This window comes from Nipponia nippon, unplaced genomic scaffold (assembly GCF_047370975.1).
Source record: "Nipponia nippon isolate SJK-2023a ecotype South Korea unplaced genomic scaffold, ASM4737097v1 scaffold_3, whole genome shotgun sequence".
NCBI lineage: Eukaryota > Metazoa > Chordata > Aves > Pelecaniformes > Threskiornithidae > Nipponia > Nipponia nippon.
Window position 1 is genome coordinate 23,093,218 of NW_028262347.1, and position 18,382 is coordinate 23,111,599.

At 40.3% G+C, this 18,382-nt stretch overlaps 1 protein-coding gene across 5 annotated transcripts in view; it reads right to left on the reverse strand.

The window, feature by feature from the left end:
* Positions 1-239: 239 nt before the first annotated feature.
* Positions 240-18,382, reverse strand: part of PLXNB2 (plexin B2) — a 257,489-nt gene continuing 239,346 nt past the window's right edge. For all 5 annotated transcript variants that reach the window (XM_087765398.1, XM_087765397.1, XM_087765396.1 and 2 more), the window contains 9 exons: positions 17,850-17,950; positions 16,863-16,947; positions 11,153-11,307; positions 9,176-9,336; positions 8,433-8,580; positions 7,865-7,929; positions 7,076-7,151; positions 5,025-5,099; positions 240-2,128 (listed from right to left, as the gene is read on the reverse strand). In XM_087765398.1, coding sequence (XP_087621524.1) covers positions 2,024-2,128; positions 5,025-5,099; positions 7,076-7,151; positions 7,865-7,929; positions 8,433-8,580; positions 9,176-9,336; positions 11,153-11,307; positions 16,863-16,947; positions 17,850-17,950 — 971 coding nt within the window. In that variant the 3' untranslated portion in view covers positions 240-2,023. The remainder of the gene's footprint in view (positions 2,129-5,024; positions 5,100-7,075; positions 7,152-7,864; positions 7,930-8,432; positions 8,581-9,175; positions 9,337-11,152; positions 11,308-16,862; positions 16,948-17,849; positions 17,951-18,382) is intronic.

The following is an 18,382-nucleotide window of genomic DNA, read 5'->3' on the forward strand; positions in this document are numbered from 1 at the left end:
GAAGGCCTCGCTAGGGGCTGTTGCGCTACATCCTCTCTTCTCAGGAGTACGCTCATTTTTCAGAGCACATGCCCATAAAAAGGGCCTGATGTCAGGCATACCATCTGCGGGATGTGCTGTGCTCCTCCATCACCAACCGCAGACTGACGGGCGCTGCTGCTCTGTCACCCCTGGAGGAAGCATTACAAACCCCTTCCAGCACCCACCCCCCAATTCAGTAAAGATCCCGTGACACTTGGTGGAAAAAAACAACATTGTATTTGATTTACAATTAACAGGATTTACAAATAATGACAAAGAAACAGATTAGCCATGAAATTAGGATGCCTTTCTTGATGAAGGAGTAGCTGGCAAAGCACCTTTATGTAGAAGTCATGTACCTCAGTCCTACACAGTGTAAAATAACTTACAGCCCAGGCAGGTTCAGGAATGATTATACACACACGCAAGAAGTCGAATACAAAACAAACCAAAAACCCCCCTCCCAACCTACTGGGCAGGAAACCAGTTCTGGCGAGGCTTTTGATTTTTGGAAACTGAAGGAAAGGCCCACTGACAAATACGAGGAAATTTTCAAAAAGGGGGGAAAAAAATATCAACAAACAGTAAAAGTCACTGTACGACAACCTACTGGGCAGGGAGAGCGGGCAGCAGACACCGCGTTAGCGTGCTGAGGATCAGCAGAGTCCGGGCACTTGGCAGGACAACGAAGGAAGGAGTACAGATGGCAGCGCTTCATTAAAATGCTACTTTACTGCCAAAAACTTGCGAGACAAAGAGGAATAAAGTTCTCTGATGTGCAATACAGCAATTTAAGAAGACGTACCTAACTTTTCGATTTGTACGGAGCTTACCTATATTGTAAACACACACTTTCTGACAAGTTATTTCAATTGTCTTTGCTATGGGTTATGGTGTGTATTCAATCAAATGCAGCATTCCAAGGCTCAAAACTGAGTGGTTATCAATAGACGGGTATATGAGTTTTCCCAATATCATACTAGTATTTTACATCACAAATACAATAAAAACAAGTGATGGTATTTCTAGGACAGTTCCAAGATTCGAATAAAAAATCATCAGAACCATTCTAAAATAGGATATTATACATAATCAAACCATGTTAAACAGCACACTCTCGGCAAGCAGCTAATTACAAGCATTCTGCTGGTCATGTTTTTCACACAAAAGTAATTCAATAGCACATAAATATTTCTTTTTCTGATCTGCTTCTTTTTACAAAACCATTCATCAGATTCACAGAATTAGTACAAGTAAGGCACATTAGCATATATCATAAAACTCACAATAATAACAAAGAGTTGTAAAGTTTTAAGGACTAATTCCTTCTTTGCAGTGATTTCTGGCTGAATGAGACATTATCAGTAGAACTCTCCTACGTTCACATCACTCTTATTTCTGTCGCGGCCAACTGTGGTGGGTGCAATACTGTGCATCACCATGGACATAAATAATTAAATTAAGAACCGTGTGTGGTAGCAATTCCCACTCTCAGATCTCGCAGAGGAACCAGACACGTTGTTCACGATGTTCATTATGAGCAGAGACGTAAGTTTTAGAGCTATATGGAAGTAAATTTCCAGTTATCAAAATAAAAGGGGATATTGCATGTGTCTCTGTTACTGTTTTCCTAGTACAAATATTGCTTAACGTAGAAAGGATGCTGTAGTACTGAATTTACTTGCATAATGAATCCTAATTGCTGATGTCTCAGATTCTACTAAATTAAACGAACTACAGGTTTTCCTTCTTCCACCCCCCACCCTGCCCCCAACCAAAGGACTCTCTTTCCCACAGAAGATTCATTTACACACAACACAGCTTTTAATTAGAAGCATAATTTACAGTAAAAATTTTTTACATTACACCTCTGCTATCAAAAAACCATGAAATCTTTCATTTAAAGTTGTAATTATACATTAAAAAATAGAACACTATTTCCTTAACAGGAAGAATGAATTTGAACATCTTCAGATCAGATTTCTTTATTGCGGCTTTTGAGTCAAAGGTCAGTCACTTTATTCTCTAACGCAGCTGCTATTTGCTGTAAACGGAAGGCAAGCTGCATTTTTTGTGCAGCTGGATCCTCTTCAAGTGCATTTATAATCTGGAAGAAACAAACACAGAACGTTTAGAATCGTTTAGCTTAAAATATACTACATAGTTCCCGGACCAAGTGTCTGATACTACTTTGGTTGTAAAGAGTCTTTTGCATTCACTCTGTACCAAAGATACGTAGGCCCCGTGTTCTACTTTTGCACAAAGGCAATAAAAATTATCGTCTCCGTTACTTTATCTGAGTTGCTGTAATGTTTCCCATTATGCTGGGATCCAAGCAAATTAATAGGTAGCACTTTATCTTGTGAAATACTACATTCCAAGATGGAGCAGACAGGGGGAAAAAACGTCTTTATAGCTATTTAAGAAACAGCGCTTTTACTTACAGTGCACCCTACAAGGCTTAAGGGTCAATTACCAGCACTAGTTAAGGCCCATCCCCATGAGCTTTGGTTATGGGAAGCTCCTGGGTGGTCCACGCACAGGCATTAGGTAGGGCAACGCAAGGTCTCTTGCGTCTATAGGCAATGTGATGAAGAAAACGGCCCAGCCACAGGGTCAGGGAGCTGGCGGCAGCTCCTCTTTGGCTCTCGCCAAGAAATGCCGAGACTCTGGCCCAGCACCACGTAGCTCAGGAAGCAAAGAGCTCGTCAGAGGAGCCCCCCAGCATCCCGCATGCAGCCTCTGCTGGACGGAATACCTCTATAGGGAGGTATGACTCTAAGGCACAAGAGATTTGAAAACAAGAGCTAGAAAAGGTCAACTGTTATGAGAAGGCTTTTCTTCAAATAGAGTTTTTTAGGGCTCCTCAAGATCAAATTTCAAAGGTTTCAAAAGGTTTTCATTTCCACCGTCCTTCAGGGAAACTTTTCCACCAACTATTAGATTTCTCCATTAGGAGAATGTGTTACACGGCGAAACCGTTCCTTTTCTAGAACTGGCTTTATTAATAAAAGTCAGACACTGTAATCAAGCAGAAACCTTTAGCTCTGTTTAAATACTGTATAAACTTGCAAGTACAAGAACTGGAGAAATGGAGTTTGCCTGTCACTACCTGTGGTTCTTACTACTTCTTGCAGATCATTGACAGTGGAGATTGATGCAGTCAGTATCAAGCTAGCCAATAATTTCACTTTGAAACTCAAATGCTATACCAGCCCTTCAAACACTGGGGCAAATTTGTTTAGAAATAATTATTTTAATGGATTTGTTTTTAAAGCGTGAAAACATTTTTACAAGACAGAGTTAATAAACACTTATTACAGTATTTAAATTGGGCCTAATTTAACTTGATATTGTTCCCCTAATTTAAACAATTACATCTAGCTGTAACTCCTCAAATCTAGAGTAAATAATTCATGATTATCTCTGCTGGTGAATATATCCTTCATCTAAATGTGGACAATTAGAATGTACCCACTTAGTCATTGTCAAGCCCTGCAGAGATGCAGAAGGTACAGCGCATGCTGGGAACCACTGCGTCAGTAATAAAGACAAGGGCAGCTGCAAAATGTTCCAATTTATGCAAATTAAAACATTTTCATGGAAAATAAATAAGCTTGATTAATTTTACTGAATGGTTCTTGACAGATTATCTCCATAACTCTGAATTAGCAGCCTTTTCATCAGATGCACCTTGTTGTTATACAGTGATGCGCATGAAAGGAAGAGCTGCAGCTACGCGCCGGGGTTTGCTGGCCTCCCACTGGTGGGAGTCCCACAGTCCCCACTGGTGGGACTCCCCCTGCGCCTGCCACCAAACGTGAAACCACGAGTGGAAGCAGGGACACGGGGGCGTGGAAGAATCAGCGCTTTACAGTTCATCTGTCACCCAGGGTCCCCGAGTGTTTCTGTAAGCGGTCAGGCCACGGATACATTCGGGAAGGTGTTGGAAGCCAGCTTCGTTAGCGCTGGGGATGAGGGCAAGGAAACCAACGCCGTCGGGTTGGCCTGCGTTCCTCTGGCCGCTTCTCGTACCGACCCTCGTGGCAGGACTTCTCAGGCTGATTTGATTTTCCCTGCTTACATCTGTTTAAAAGCTGCGACAGGCTGGCTGCTCCTGTATAAAGCAGCTGCAGTGAAGCTGAGGATGAGACTCACTGCCTTTAGTGCGGAATATAAGTGAAAACATGAACTGTGCTGAGGTGCAAGACAAACTGAAGAGAGCTCACATGTGCTGTACTCCTTTTTGATTCAGCATCTGTTCTTACTTGGTTTGATTTAATTCTGAGAGTTTTCTGGAGGCATTCATTTCCATGGAAACCTTTGAATAAAAGTTTCCTTCTCTCTTTTTGTTTTCAGATTAAGTTTGGAGAGCCATAGCCACAGCCCAGCTACACTGGGATATTCTTTGTCCCCCTTTCCACAGGGTGTGAAAAACCTAAGAAACGTTTTGGACTGAATCTATGAGCTTCCTTTTGAATCAGGCTATATTCAACAGTTACTCTACTTCGGTTTACCTTGGGCAGGCACTTCATTTGGCACACCAAAAGAGGGACGGTAGCATGCATGGAAGTTTTAAGTGCATCTTAACTAATAAAAAAGGCATGGCCGAATTCTTACAAGCAAAACAAGTTTAATGGATTGTTCCTAATAAAAAAAACACTGGCTTGAAATGTGATATAGCTCTGACGACTACTTTTTGTTTGGTGCCATTCTTACATCTTAATTCTTAGGAATTAGGATGGTAGAACTGAAGAGAAATGATTTTGAAATCTGTTTCTCTTTCAGATCTTGTTAAACTATCACTACCAAAACCAGATGGCCCATAATGAAATTGTTCATTTATAAGACCAGACCCTTGACCAGTGTAATTGCCTTTCTGTTCAGCATTGCTTTCACCTGATTATCCAGGGAATTCCAGAAGTTGTTCCTTTAGACTGATGTTAGCCTTCGTAACTTTTTACCATTGATATTAAAAAATGAAAACAAAAGCTGCAACTTACCTCATCATAGTATTTGTTAGTATACTGGTAGAGTTGGTGTAGAGCCACAAGCGTATTTAAGGAGTCGGTGTGTGCCTGTTAAACAACACAAGCGGGCAGCAAATGTGTCACAATATGATCACAGACAGCTGAAAGTTATACACGTGCACAGCTGTTGGATACAGCATACAAGATTTCCAAATGCAAGCTCTGCGTCCTGTAACTTTTGGTAAATGGCAGTTGGGGCAGAAAAAAGGGGTGAGAAAACTTTTGTTTGGTGATTTTTAGATGGAAGACTTTCCTGCTGGTGTTTTTCCAGCCTGCCCACAACTCTAACACGGGAGGTGGAAAATATTTTGAACTCTGTCAAACCACAGACTGCAGCTCAAACATCTGTTAAAAACATGGGTACGTATAACTAAAGCATTTACTCAGTACAATCTAGGTATTGTTGAGATATTAAGCACTGGTTCTGTCACTGTCATGGCTGTTTGAAATCCTTTCTCCAGCTCTTTTTAACTCTTTGAAATTATTCACACCTCCCTACAGCAAAGGTGAAACTCATCAAGCACATGTACATTTGAAAAAAGCCATTTGAATTACGAAGATGGAAAGGGGGGGTCGGAGAGAGAGAGACAGAGAAAAAGGACTTTAAATGAAGCAGGAAATAACCCTTCCATTGCCTCTTCCTCCCTCCCCCTGACATTTAACTTCTCTAGTGAATGTGCTCTACCTGTCTAAACAGATGGTTTTCACTCAAACATACAGGATTCAAGTCTCTGGCTATGCCTTTAGTCTTTTAAGTTAGTTAAGAAAATGAAGAACTGCAAAATATTGCTACTGGCATAAATGATTACCCAAGGCATAAAGCAGCAGAGAAACATCCATCTTTCCTTGCTCTATAAAAATGACTTCTAGAGCTGGTCAAGATTTGCAATGTTTGATCACTCCTTCCATAATAATTTTTATCATAATTTGTAATGTAAATAGAGAGGATCAACATATTCTGCTGATGTTAAAACACTCTATTGAATTTACTTTTAATCACCAAACATTTTAATTTTATATACATCTCAATTTGTGTAATAAATAAAGTGAACTGGAAAATGAAATGTTACCGCAGATGAGTTTTGTAGTGAATGACTGAAAATAGAAATGCTCTCATGAGGATGTTGATTGGCAAAATGCTAGGTCCTAAGGGCACTGAAATAAACAAAACACAAAAAATTCCCCAAACATCCTCCTTACGCTAGAACTCTTCAACTAAATTAAGCAAATGAGCAAACCAGCCAGTAAGTACACTGTCTCTTTGCTCAGGCTAAACAACATCTTTTAAGACTGGTGAGGGCCTCTCCTGGTTCTCCAAGTTAAATTGAGTGCTTCGAAGGCACAAGCCTGCTCTGGCCAAGCTCAGCTGCAGAGCAGACAGGCTCTTTCAAGACTGAAGCAGGTTTTGTAGTCTTTGCTCCACCAGTCTCCAACCAGAGCCCCCAGCTAGCAACCACCCCGCTCTGCTCTTCTCCAGGAGAGGTAACCCCCAATAACCTATAATGCCAAAAGAAAAAGCGCCGCTGAGCGAGCACATGGTGAGCTTCTCACATGCGCGTTAAAGCAGAAGTATTGCCCTCATATAGACGGCTCTAAAATAGGCTATACTTAACGTACGTGCCTCCTCTTTCATTTCTGGAATCTAATTTTTGCTGAATTCAGTCATTACTTGTTATCAGTATGATCAATGCTAAAAATCTTCTGTATGCTGTGGCGAGAAAACACAATTTGAGAGTGCTATAATTTTTCCACAATGGATGTGAAAAGATCTGAACAGTTTGCTCTGGCACCTACATCACTCAGGTAGATTAGTGATGATAACCATTCTGGGTTCCATTCAATAATCAACATTTCAAAGGGCTGAAAGGCACGACTACACTAAACAGGAGTACTTCAGAGATTTATGGAATAACTCATTTGATGCTTGCACACACAAAAAACCCACTTGTTGAGTTAGAAAGAGAAGACAAACAGTGCTATACTTGGCTCCCATTTCAGGACAAGAAAATGGAATTTATTCTTACCCTAGAAATCTCTGCTAGATGGGTATTCATGTCCTGGTCACTAACTGGCACCATCTGACGAATACCTTTGTAGTAACTGCAACAGATGAAAACAGACTTTCCATTAGGTGAAATACATTGTGGTTTTCTGGCAATTGTGCCTTTCAATTTCGCAATTATTTTAAACATCCTTCCTAATAATGCAGGAGATGCTCTGTCACAACAGGCTAATGATTCCTTTAGTAATCCCGCCTTCCAACAGTCATTAGTACCTTCACAACAGAGGCAAATCGTACCTGACTGTACAGGGCCATACCACAGGAAAGAAATCTATTTGTAATTGCAGCTGGTCTTCAAACTTTTGAAGTCACCAGCTAGCAGGAGTTTTGTCCTTCGGCAGATCTTCCGTGGTATTCACAGAATTGCCAATTAGTAAATTAATAAAGTCAGAGATGGAATAGAAAAAATGTGTTTGTGAAAATACTTTCAGGATTTGATCTCTACTGAGTTATGGAAGTGCAGCGTTGGTTAGGCAGATCATATGCGTAACAACAACCACTGCAGAAAACGGCATGGTATTTTCTCCTGAATAAATCTATTGATCTCTCTGCACAGACACGAACACACACTGGGTCATAACAGAGCTCCGTTTCAACCCTGCCAACGTCACCACCAAGGGAATATTCTAACATTCAGGTGTAAAATTTTTAATGTTTGACTGACTTTGACTACCTCAGCATTCGCTTTTCCTCTTACACAGGCGTAAAGCCCTAACAACTCCGAATAAGCATGAAAAGAGTTTATACTTACTCTTCCACCATTTTCTTATAGTTAGAGATTTCTTTCGCGTAAAGTAATTTATTACTCGGAGAATCCTGAAAAATTTATAACAGAGAGAAACTTGGTTGATTTATGAACATCTCTAGGAAGCAAAAGAAAGTCTAGAACTTAAGATCAAGCCTTTATATTCACATGCACATGAGCTTTACAGATACTAACACTTGGATGCATATTAACATTGGTGGGATTATTTGTCCTAAAAGGATGAAGTTTACATACGGCATTAGTGTTGAGTTTTACAAATATATCAATGCAAGATGACACTAAATTATTGGTAGACATGAAATAATCAGCTCTTAAACTTGCTTTTTATAAAAGCAGTTGCTATTTTCTCCTTTTTATAAATATCAACTGGCAGACTACACAGTAACACTGACATGTTCACCAACCTGTTAAGTGGTGAAATGCTAACTTCATTATAAAACTGAAAAGAAACTATCAAGGCTGTATCTCCTCAGAGAATGGGTATTGTCTATGAGGATGCCCTTTGTCTTGTCAGGCATGAGTGTAGTCAGGATGTAGAATGCAAATCACTTACTCTGCTTAATTTGTGCTCTGTTCTTGTGCAAGCATCCATGAAAGTCTGTGCAATGACTGACAAGGAAGCATCCACTACTTCGTGAACGTGAACATCAAAGATGAAATGGGGATTTTTCAGTATGTTTACCCAGAATCTAAGAGGCAGGCTGCAAAACAAGGAAAAAGATAAATAATCCTTTTTATACAATAGATGTTCTACAACAAGCAAATCACATGAAATTAAGTATGGGGTTTGCATTTTGATCTCCTCACAACAGTGAAGCTTAATTTTATATTTCACCATTTATACAAGCTATCTGTTGTCTGGTCTCCATGTCTGAAAACCAAGCCTTTACATCTCTCACAGAAAAACTCATATGAGAAGAATCTCGAGTGCCCCAAAATAGGAAGAGAAGATGTCTGTGTGGTTAGAGAAACTACCTGAGTAGTATTTTACTAGATTTTGTGCTTTGACAGGTAAATCTAGTCCCATTTGCCTCTTGCTTTCCTCTTCTCTGAGGAAAGACAAAAACTAAAGTGGTCAATCTGCCAGTAACAACCCCCTAGGTAGGCTGGTTTCATTTTTGCAGCTTCTAGGCTTACAGGGAATCCTTTGATCATATAAACATATTATCTCAATTAAAATGATTCTGAGAATTATAAATGAAATTTACTTTGATTTGTGGTAAGAGTGCCAGTAGATACCTGGGAATTACACTCTCATTTCTCTGCAATACAAGTATTACTCTGTTCATACTGTACCTGTTTGTTTTCCAGATGTGAATGGTATCGTCATCCTTGATGTCATGTTTTTCTGCTTGCTCATCAAGAAAGTCAAAGAAGTATTTCACAGCTGGTGGCACCACGTGGTTCGAGTTCAGCACGCTATGAAAGAAGTCATCTACAAACTGCTGAAGTGTCCCCTAAAAGCAAATTTAAAAAAATCCATTACATTTGTGTTACAGGCTGAACTTCGTGCCATCCTAGAATCTTTTATTCCTATTGACACTAACAGCCCATAATCCAGTTGCAGTCACTGATGGCCTTCATCCTGAGGGCTAAGGGTACCAGGTGACAAAACCCAAGCAACTTCTTAGTGCAGTAACCCTGCAAACTGCCACACAGCAAAGACCTTCTAGAGAACAATTTTATGTTCTAGCCTGAAAGGTTGCGACTTCACCAACTATTTTTCAGTTTGCACAGGAAGGTGTGCTTTCTGCTTGACAGAGGAACCAAAGAATGATAGAATAGAACAGAATCCTAGAATTGTTTGGGTTGGAAGGGACTTTTAAAGGTCATCTAGTCCAACCCCCCTGCAATGAGCAGGGACATTTTCAGTTAGATCAGGTTGCTCACAGCCCTGTCCAAGAAGCAGAAACCGGTTGCTAAGTATACAATACATTTACACTTCAGGGTCGTTGTGCACATAAAATAATTGTTAGCCTTTTTTTTAACGGTTTTGCAACTTCCCACCTCCAGTTTCTCTGACTCCAGAGCACCATGCAATTTTTAGAAAGAGACCGAGAGGAAAAAGTACCAGTGAGTATTTGACTTTTTGTTTAAGGGCAAGCACTTTGGTCTCATCAGACACCCAGTCTGGCCCAGCTCCACGAGCTCCACTGGAGCCTCACGAGGAGTGAAGTGTCCCAGCAGGGCTGTGTGCGTGGTTGGATTCCTGCATCTGCCTGGACTTTAGAGACTGTGACCTCAGAGACTGTCCCCTTGTTTTAGAGATGACCCCATTGAGGCCACATGCAGTTCATCCCTGTTCAGCTGGTTGGCCCTATGGGCACATTTGAAGGGCTGCATCCTCTCTCTCACTGTCACTCCAGCTGTCAGCCTCAGAACAGGGCACGGACTGAGAAGGCAAGGAGCCCTAAGCCACTCTGCTGTCAGCAAGGACACAGTGACAGCCCTGGGATTGTAGGGGTAGCTATGGTCCCAGCCATAACATCTCACGAGCTCTGTATGAGCTGGTAAAGATCCAGACTGGTAATGATCCACAAACTGGCTATTGGGAATAGAAAAGCAGTGGCTGCAAAGGAGTTATTAACAGAAGAGAGGGATGTAAGCATCTTGCTGGCTCTTTGTCCTGAGTCTATGTCATCTATGCACAGACTTTCCTTTACATCCACTTTCACACTTGGACAAATGGCCTGAGCTGGAGCCAGACCACTCCCATCTTCACGAGGAGCCTGGCTTTAGGGTCATTAAACACATTACTCTCAAGTCTTTCTGCAAGGAGGAATGCTTCGCAAAATTATTTTGCTTGTGATCCATTCTGTAGTATAAGCACTAAAAATACTCTAAAAGGACTATTATTATTTGAAAACATTTTTATTTTTCTAGGTTATACTGCAGCATTGGTCACACACCAGAACAGGGAAATACAAGGCTCTGTAGCAGTTTATAAAGCATTTGGTTCAAAAGAAAACCCAATAAAATATTATCTAAACAGGTGGCACAGAGGAGAATATCCATCTTTGTCTTGCAAGAAAAATCCTTTAACAAACACATAATCATGGTTCTCAGCTTTGATCAGGAGTTGTACCTTATCTCTTTTCCAGTAATGTTCCTTAGGGCATATTAATCACTTGAAGCCCTGAACACCAGCTTGTATGTACATGACACATATTCAAAATTGCAGCCAAATGCATGACTAATAGTTGCATCATTTTCTTTAGTTGTACCTCAAAAGCTAGAGAAGTAACGTGTAACTGTGGCATATCTGAGCCCTACCTTCACAGAAAGAAGTCTGGTCAGGTAGATTTCCGTAATAGCTTTGGTCCTCTCTTTTTCTTTCACGCTGCCCCGCTTCGATTTACCTTCATCTATTTCATCTACTGGCCGGACTAGATGCCAGACCTTATTTTCATCTTCCAGGAGTGCATGCCCTAGAAACAGTAATTGCAATAATTACAAAAAATGCCCCACACCCAAAACAGCAACACGAAAACAATCATATACATAAGTATGTGTAAGACCTTTGTTCCCTATCCTTAACATATCCGTCCTCTTGCCAAGAGGATCTAGATTTCTCTGTTCTTGTCCAACATATACAACTCAAGTACTAAATGTTGAATAATACATAAGCTGAAAAAGCTTGCTTTTGTCAAGAGCAAAGGGAGAGGAAGGAATCACGCAATAAGGAAACTCCTGTTTGGTCACGTAAGCATAGTACGTGCATTTTTTGAAGTCCACGCACTGAAGTACTCTACCCCTTTGTGAATTCTCGGAGACATGATCAAGTTACAGAAACTCAGCTAGGTCTGACCCAACAGCCACCACAGAAAGAGCAATTGTAGCCTACTCCAGATATTGTTGTAGCAGCGCTGGTGAATTTGGCAGTGGCAATTTAAGAATTTATCATCTCAACCTTTTTTCTAGGTATCACCATTGCAAGTTACATTTTACCCTAACTGCTGAGTTCAAAGTATGGTACCTCAGTTCAAACCTGCCTTTATCAGCATTTGACCAGCACCACTTGACTTTGTAGCTGAAAGGAGGAAAAATGCATCCCTTTGCTGAGAGGACGTGAACTCCAGCAGACAGAGGTAATGACTGCAGCAAATTCATAATCAATTATAATAAGATTTTTTAAAATGTGTTTGTCACTATTCATAGCTTAAACCAGAGAAACAGACTCGCATCAAGTCTGTTACCATATAGCAGAAACAGGAGTAAGCACCTGGATGCTCATGACAGCTCATCTGATTACAGGGCCCCGCTATGCTAGCCATGGCTTGGTCATGCATCTGGTCCCTGAGCTTAGTTCAATGATCTCGCAGTGGAATAAAGGGAGTCTTGCATTTCAACATCAACATGAATGTGCAGACAAACTCTATGCTTGAGAATCTTTTGTTACAAACAGTTCTAAAAGAGATGATACAATTGTTTTAACTTGCAATTAATATCCCTTGAAAAAAGATTCTGTGTCACAAACTTAGATTCAAATCTCTTGGTTTTGCTTGCTCTTCCTTTAGCTTCTGAATTTTTATATCTACTTGGCATGGTCCCTAAAATCAATGGCTCTTTTCCAGTGGAAGTTACTGAATCAGTGCATTTAAAACCACTGACATCTTAAAAAGTTTTCCCATAAAACTTGTGATTCAACCCTATTGCACAAATTATTTTGCATTATGGCTATGTTTTATGCTTTAATATACATATCTAACATAACCGAATCCCAGTTACAGCAGAAAATATCAGTTTCTAATTGCATGAATTTTGTCCTTTCAAATTTTTGACCATAGTAGTTTATTAACTAAGTTCCTAGGTACATTAAACTTACCAGCTTGCATGTATGTTCAATATTTTACATCACAGGGGAAAATAACATTTATGTGTAATCTGGCCAAGCCAACACTTCTGCTTTAATTTACTTTATATATCCTCATGAATAGCATTAGCTATGCAGTCTTTTGGGGCCTTTATTTCTTTTTAACCAGATAGGGAAAACAATAAATCCCACATTAAATCACGTTGTCCTTTGAGAGTCCTGAATTTGACTTGGAAGTTCATGTGAATGAAGCAAGAAAGAAATAAAAGCTATCACTTTATTTTATTTTGAAGCAGCTGCGATTTCGCAATCGATACCATTCGTAGCAATCGTCTGCCAGTACAGTAAGAACCACTGCTGGGCCTTAAGTCTGGAATTTCTTTTGCAATGCCTGTTCTTTACTTTTGTAAATTAATAGATCAAATCACGCAGTTAGAGCAGAAACTATTTTCCAGCCTTACGTCAGTCGCTTTCTACACTTCGGCTTCCTCTTTTGATTCAAAGGAATTTATCCTCTCTTTGCCCTCCTGATGGTATATGGCCCAGTTTAACTTTGGAGAGAAGAGAAACAACCAAAGGAGTTTCCACTGAGATTACTGGCCCTTATGTGCAGCTTAATTTGGCCCGTGTTTGTTTAGCGACAACAGAATTGGCTACTAGTGAAATAGTAGTTATTTCCTAGAGAAGTAGGGATTAAGAGGCTACAGCTCAACCAGATGAATTTCTGCAACACAAAGATGCCACTTCATTGCTAAAAATAGCAGGAAGAAAGAGGAACAGAAATTCAGAACATGGGGCAACAAAATATGTCAGCGGTATGGTTGCTAAGAGAAAGTAACATTTCTATGAGATAATACTTTCCCCAACGCAAAAGTAGGAGGTGAAGAAAATAAAAGATAGGGGAAAACACCTCCTTTTTTATTGCAGTAGCCACATTATGCGTCAAGCCATAAGCGGGGAGAAGACCGTGCCCACGGGGTCAAATGCTGTGCCACAAACTCTTTGTCTTGGCCCTTTGGCCAATATAAAATAATGCTGGGGGGGGTTAATGCCAAATATTGACTGCGATGATTAATTATAGTGGTATGAACCACGATGGAGGCGAGATGGTGACAGGCAACGCAGCCCCTTTCCCCTCACGTGGCCTGCAGCAAATTAGCTTCCTTCCAGTCTCCTCCTGCCCTGTGAATATACTGCTCCATAGAGGTGAAGGAAGGGCTGCCCTACACAGATCTGCTCATCAGTATTTCTGATTGGCAACCCTCTGTCTATTTTTATTCAGAATTAAAAAAGGAAAAAAAAACCAGAGAAAACCCCCAGAATAACAGAGCGTGTTGTTTTGGCTTATAGTTCAGTACAGAAATACTGGCATGAAATCATTGAAACCATTCTCCATCTTGATACAAATTAGTAATTGCATTTATTATTTCCAGAAGCAAAGGATGCTGCATTTTAATTTGTCACAACCTCCAGCTTCTAGTGTCTTCCTGTTAGAAGCTGTGAATCAAAAGCAGCATGGAAGCAATGCCAGGTTTTAGAGCAACATCTCTGAACATGGTTTTACATTTTTGTTCTGTGCAAAGCCTAGTACTTTGGCAGACAGTCAATGGCTTCAGCTGACACTTCTCAATGCAAAAGGTGCAAGTTAATGAGAGAGACTGAATAGAAGGAAAACCACTTCGTCACAAGCCTCATTCATAGAACCGGGATAGGATTTCTATTTATTCCAACCCTCTAAATCCCTGTGTCATATAAATGTGTATGTGTGGGAGGGGAAGCCTCTGATCCTCTCCTCTCCCTTTTATACACATAGCATCTCACAAATCACTGTCACTGCAGGCTCTCGCTTTGCACTAGCTTTGTATCATTTTTATAGCTTTCCAAAAGAACAAGTTGGCACCAGATACCTCTGAGGACCCTTCAGCAATAAAGAAAATGGCCTAGCCTGGCATGAAACGCTGTCTTCCCAAATTTGTACACTACCATGGTGCAAGACAGGGTGTGGAGAAGAAACATGGTGGAAGTTGTCCTCACTCTGTACTTTGGGATCTGAATTCTCTCTGCAGATTTCTCTCTCGCATACAAGAGCCCTCATGTGACAGCACTGTCCCCAGAAGTCTGCTTTTCCTTTACAATTTAGTATGCCACACATATAACTAAGGAGTTCATCTTGGAGTACAGATCATGTGTGTTCAAAGAGCTTCATCATACTGAATCACAGCTAAAGATATAATCATAGAGAAGGAGGAAAGAAAAAAGAAAACCCCAACAAAAAAAGAAAACCACATGGTCTGGTCCTCTACTGCCTGACACAAGGGTAGCGAGGTGGGGAGGATGAAGACTGGAAGCCCAGAACGGGAGACTGAACACTGCTTTGTGTTAAGAAAGCAAAGCAAGCTAAGGACGCCACCAGGCTACGTTCATGGTCCACTCCACTTCTTTAGAGTGGAGGCAACTACTGCCTCAGCAGTTATCTCAGCAATCAGTGCGACCACACTGAACAGGGGCTGGGAATCAGCTCCTCACCTGGCTGCACTTCACTGCCCTCTATATTAACCTGGATGGCTTTTTAAGTTAACATGCTGGGTTGGCACCTGCTGTGACAGAGTAGTCACCACTTGGCAAATGATGGCAGGCACTTGCAGTAAAGGGGTGAGAGGATGGCAGCAGAGGTGTAGCCATGACCATTAGAAGACCCTTCAAGGATGCTGGAAGAAGTCTCAACAGAAAGCATCCAGGAGAACAGAATAAAAAGTAAATGGCAAGTATTTCTGCCCGTCCTAATTTCCTGGCCAATACTCAACACAAAGTCTGCACATTTTTGTTAAATAGCGATATATGTCAGAGCTATCAGCTGAGACCCATCTTCTTGAAAAATGTAAATTTCTGGCATGTTATTTCTAATCTGTTTGACTGCCCAGCCCTTAAAACCTATTAAATCTAAGATCAGTAAATCTTTTTAAAGGAATGAAACTATTAGGTGAAACAATGGCTTTTGCAATCAGTGCTAGACAGAAAATCATATCAATGAGTTCATAGAAGGAAGAATGATCTCAACAATTATCGTTCCATAAATCTACCTTCTACCTCATGTAAAATAATTGAACATAAGGATAAAAAAAAAAGAGAAACTGAACATCTGAAATGTAAAGGAAACACGTGTGACAAAGAACATAAATTTACAAGTAAATATTTCCATAAAAATCTGAGTGCATTGTAGGCCGTAATGGATGTTGTGTCTCAAGAGGTTTTGAGATAAAGGAAATTGGTCTAGACAGAATACTAACATGTAGAAGTAAAAGCTTTAAAAGATGGGTTGTAAGCTAACAGGTTGTCTTTTGTGTTGAGAAGTCCAGCATACTGCAGCAGACAGCAATATAAGAATTATGCAACAGCTGCTTTAGTGATGTGAAAGAGAGGAAACATCATATGGAAATTCCTGACACTAACTTACAGTGGACTGCAAACCTCAAAAAGAAAAAAGAAATTGTGGAAAACACTGCATCTAAAGAGATAACGCATATGGAATGAACAAAGGCAACCAACAATCCCTGGAAAAACCAAGCTAGCATAGCTGGTGAAACATCACTCAAAGGGAGGGAGACACAAAATATGAACATAGAGAGATGAGTTTGCCAGGCAACATAGCTGTAAGAAATCCAATTAAAAAAATTATATCAGATCCATTATGCCACAGAGAGGGGAGCTGGTCTCTACTGTGGTTCATCTAGAACGCTGCATTCCATTCTCAGTCTAATAAGAAGTGGAAGAAATTTAGAGAGGAAAGTAAGAAAAGGAAGAAGGAAGGAGAAAAAGACCTAAAGCTTTGGAAAGAGGAAACGTATGGTTTGACTTTGGATGTAGTGGGATTAAGAAACAAAATATGCAAGAAAATGTTTGCCAAGAGTGCTTTCTATTAAGCCAGGGTATGGACTTACAGCAATGATGGTTAAAGCCTCATTATTTAAGGCTTTTATAATGAAGACAAAGAAAACCATTGCAAGTGTGCAGTGAGCAACCTACAACAAATAAGCCCTATATAGTCTGGTGGGGAATATCGAGCTCCACAGACAAGCTCGATAAACAAGATCCAGACAGCAGTGTCACTCTCTCTGTGTAGGTTTTGACTTTTAGCCATTTTGGGAGGTAGTGAAGCCACAAGATACTTACTTTCCCCTGGGACATCTTGCTGATTATCCTCTGGCTGCTGGGAAATTCCCATTTTTGATAAGATGAGCGTGGCACCATCTCGGACCTTTGAAAATACAAACACAGGGATGTTATTCGAAAGATGTGTGCACTACTGAACCTCTTTCTTAACACCTAAACTGCGGTTTCTGTAATCTTTTGCAGGGAATCTAGACCCATGATTAATGCTGCTCTTCAAAGGCTTCTTGGGCAACTGGCTCTGCAATTCAGAACAGACTCCCTCCCCCTCCTTTAATAAGAGATCCCATCAACACCTCCTATGAGATTACTGACAATGCTAAAAGCATTTCCAAGACTTCAGTGGTTCCTCAATTTGGTGTGGGTGCCCTTTGTAGAAAAATGAGGTTTATCATGAAGAATTGGACCTGTCTGTTTTCCGAGGGAAAACTAACTAACTTCTATCTTTCCTAATCAGGATATCTGTTGTTAGAAAGAAATAAATAGCATACAAAGGGAAGATAAGTGGATTGGAAGTGCTTGGTAGAGTGCACAGTAAGAAACCTAAACCAGACAGTACAAAACCATCAACATCTGCTCTCCTGACTGGGCTGTTGAACAAACCAGACCAACCCAAAATCTATTTAGCAGTAGAGCAAGGACAAAGATAATTCTCAGGGGTAGGAAGTGACAGAGAAAAGAAGAGATGAATACAAGGGCTAGCAAAAAGAGCTTTTGAATGTTCAAAGGGGAATTTGGATTTTGGACACTGCAATCATGAGGAAAGCAAAGTGCTGGCATTTAGGTGATGTGCTTTTGGTAAGATGTATAGGCAGTATGTCTAGGCCTAGCCTTTCATGCTCCCAAGCTTTTACTGCCTAGACCCAGAGCTAGGGGTTTTTTTTGATTCTTTATGTAGCACAGAATTTTCTCTAAAAACAAATAAAGATTTTATTTATTACTAGAGAACAGTTAACAGATGCAAACAACTGCTCTGAGACACCTCCTTACATTATAATGCATTAGTGTGTTGATACGTCTCCATCTGCCATCTTTTTGGGATGTTAAATCCAAGTCTGAGAGGATCTGTGCAGTAGAACCTGGACGCCACTCTAAGGGGTAATTAAAATGAGAAAAAACAGTTTTTAACCATGTGCAAAAATAACTACTCCAAGAATGTTTCAGTTTAGAGACCTACTGACGCATTGTGGAACATTAAGAGAAGTAATCTGGCACATGCCACGATGTGTGGTTTTTATTGCTTAATAGTTTGGCCTTTATTACAGAAGTTTGCATGAACTCTTCCTAACCATGCACATGACTTCTGATTATTTTCCACAGAAAGTTAAGTTCCTTTTCACAGAATACTACAAATATATATAAGAACTGCTATCAGTCCAAAATAGAGGAGTAGGACTTTGTATGGAATAGAAAAGGCAATTTTAGGTAATTTATTAGGATTTTCTGAAGAGGAAGAATTGCATCCTTTACTTTCACATTAAGGCAGTAATGAAGATATTGCAAAACTATTAATTGGAGCTTTT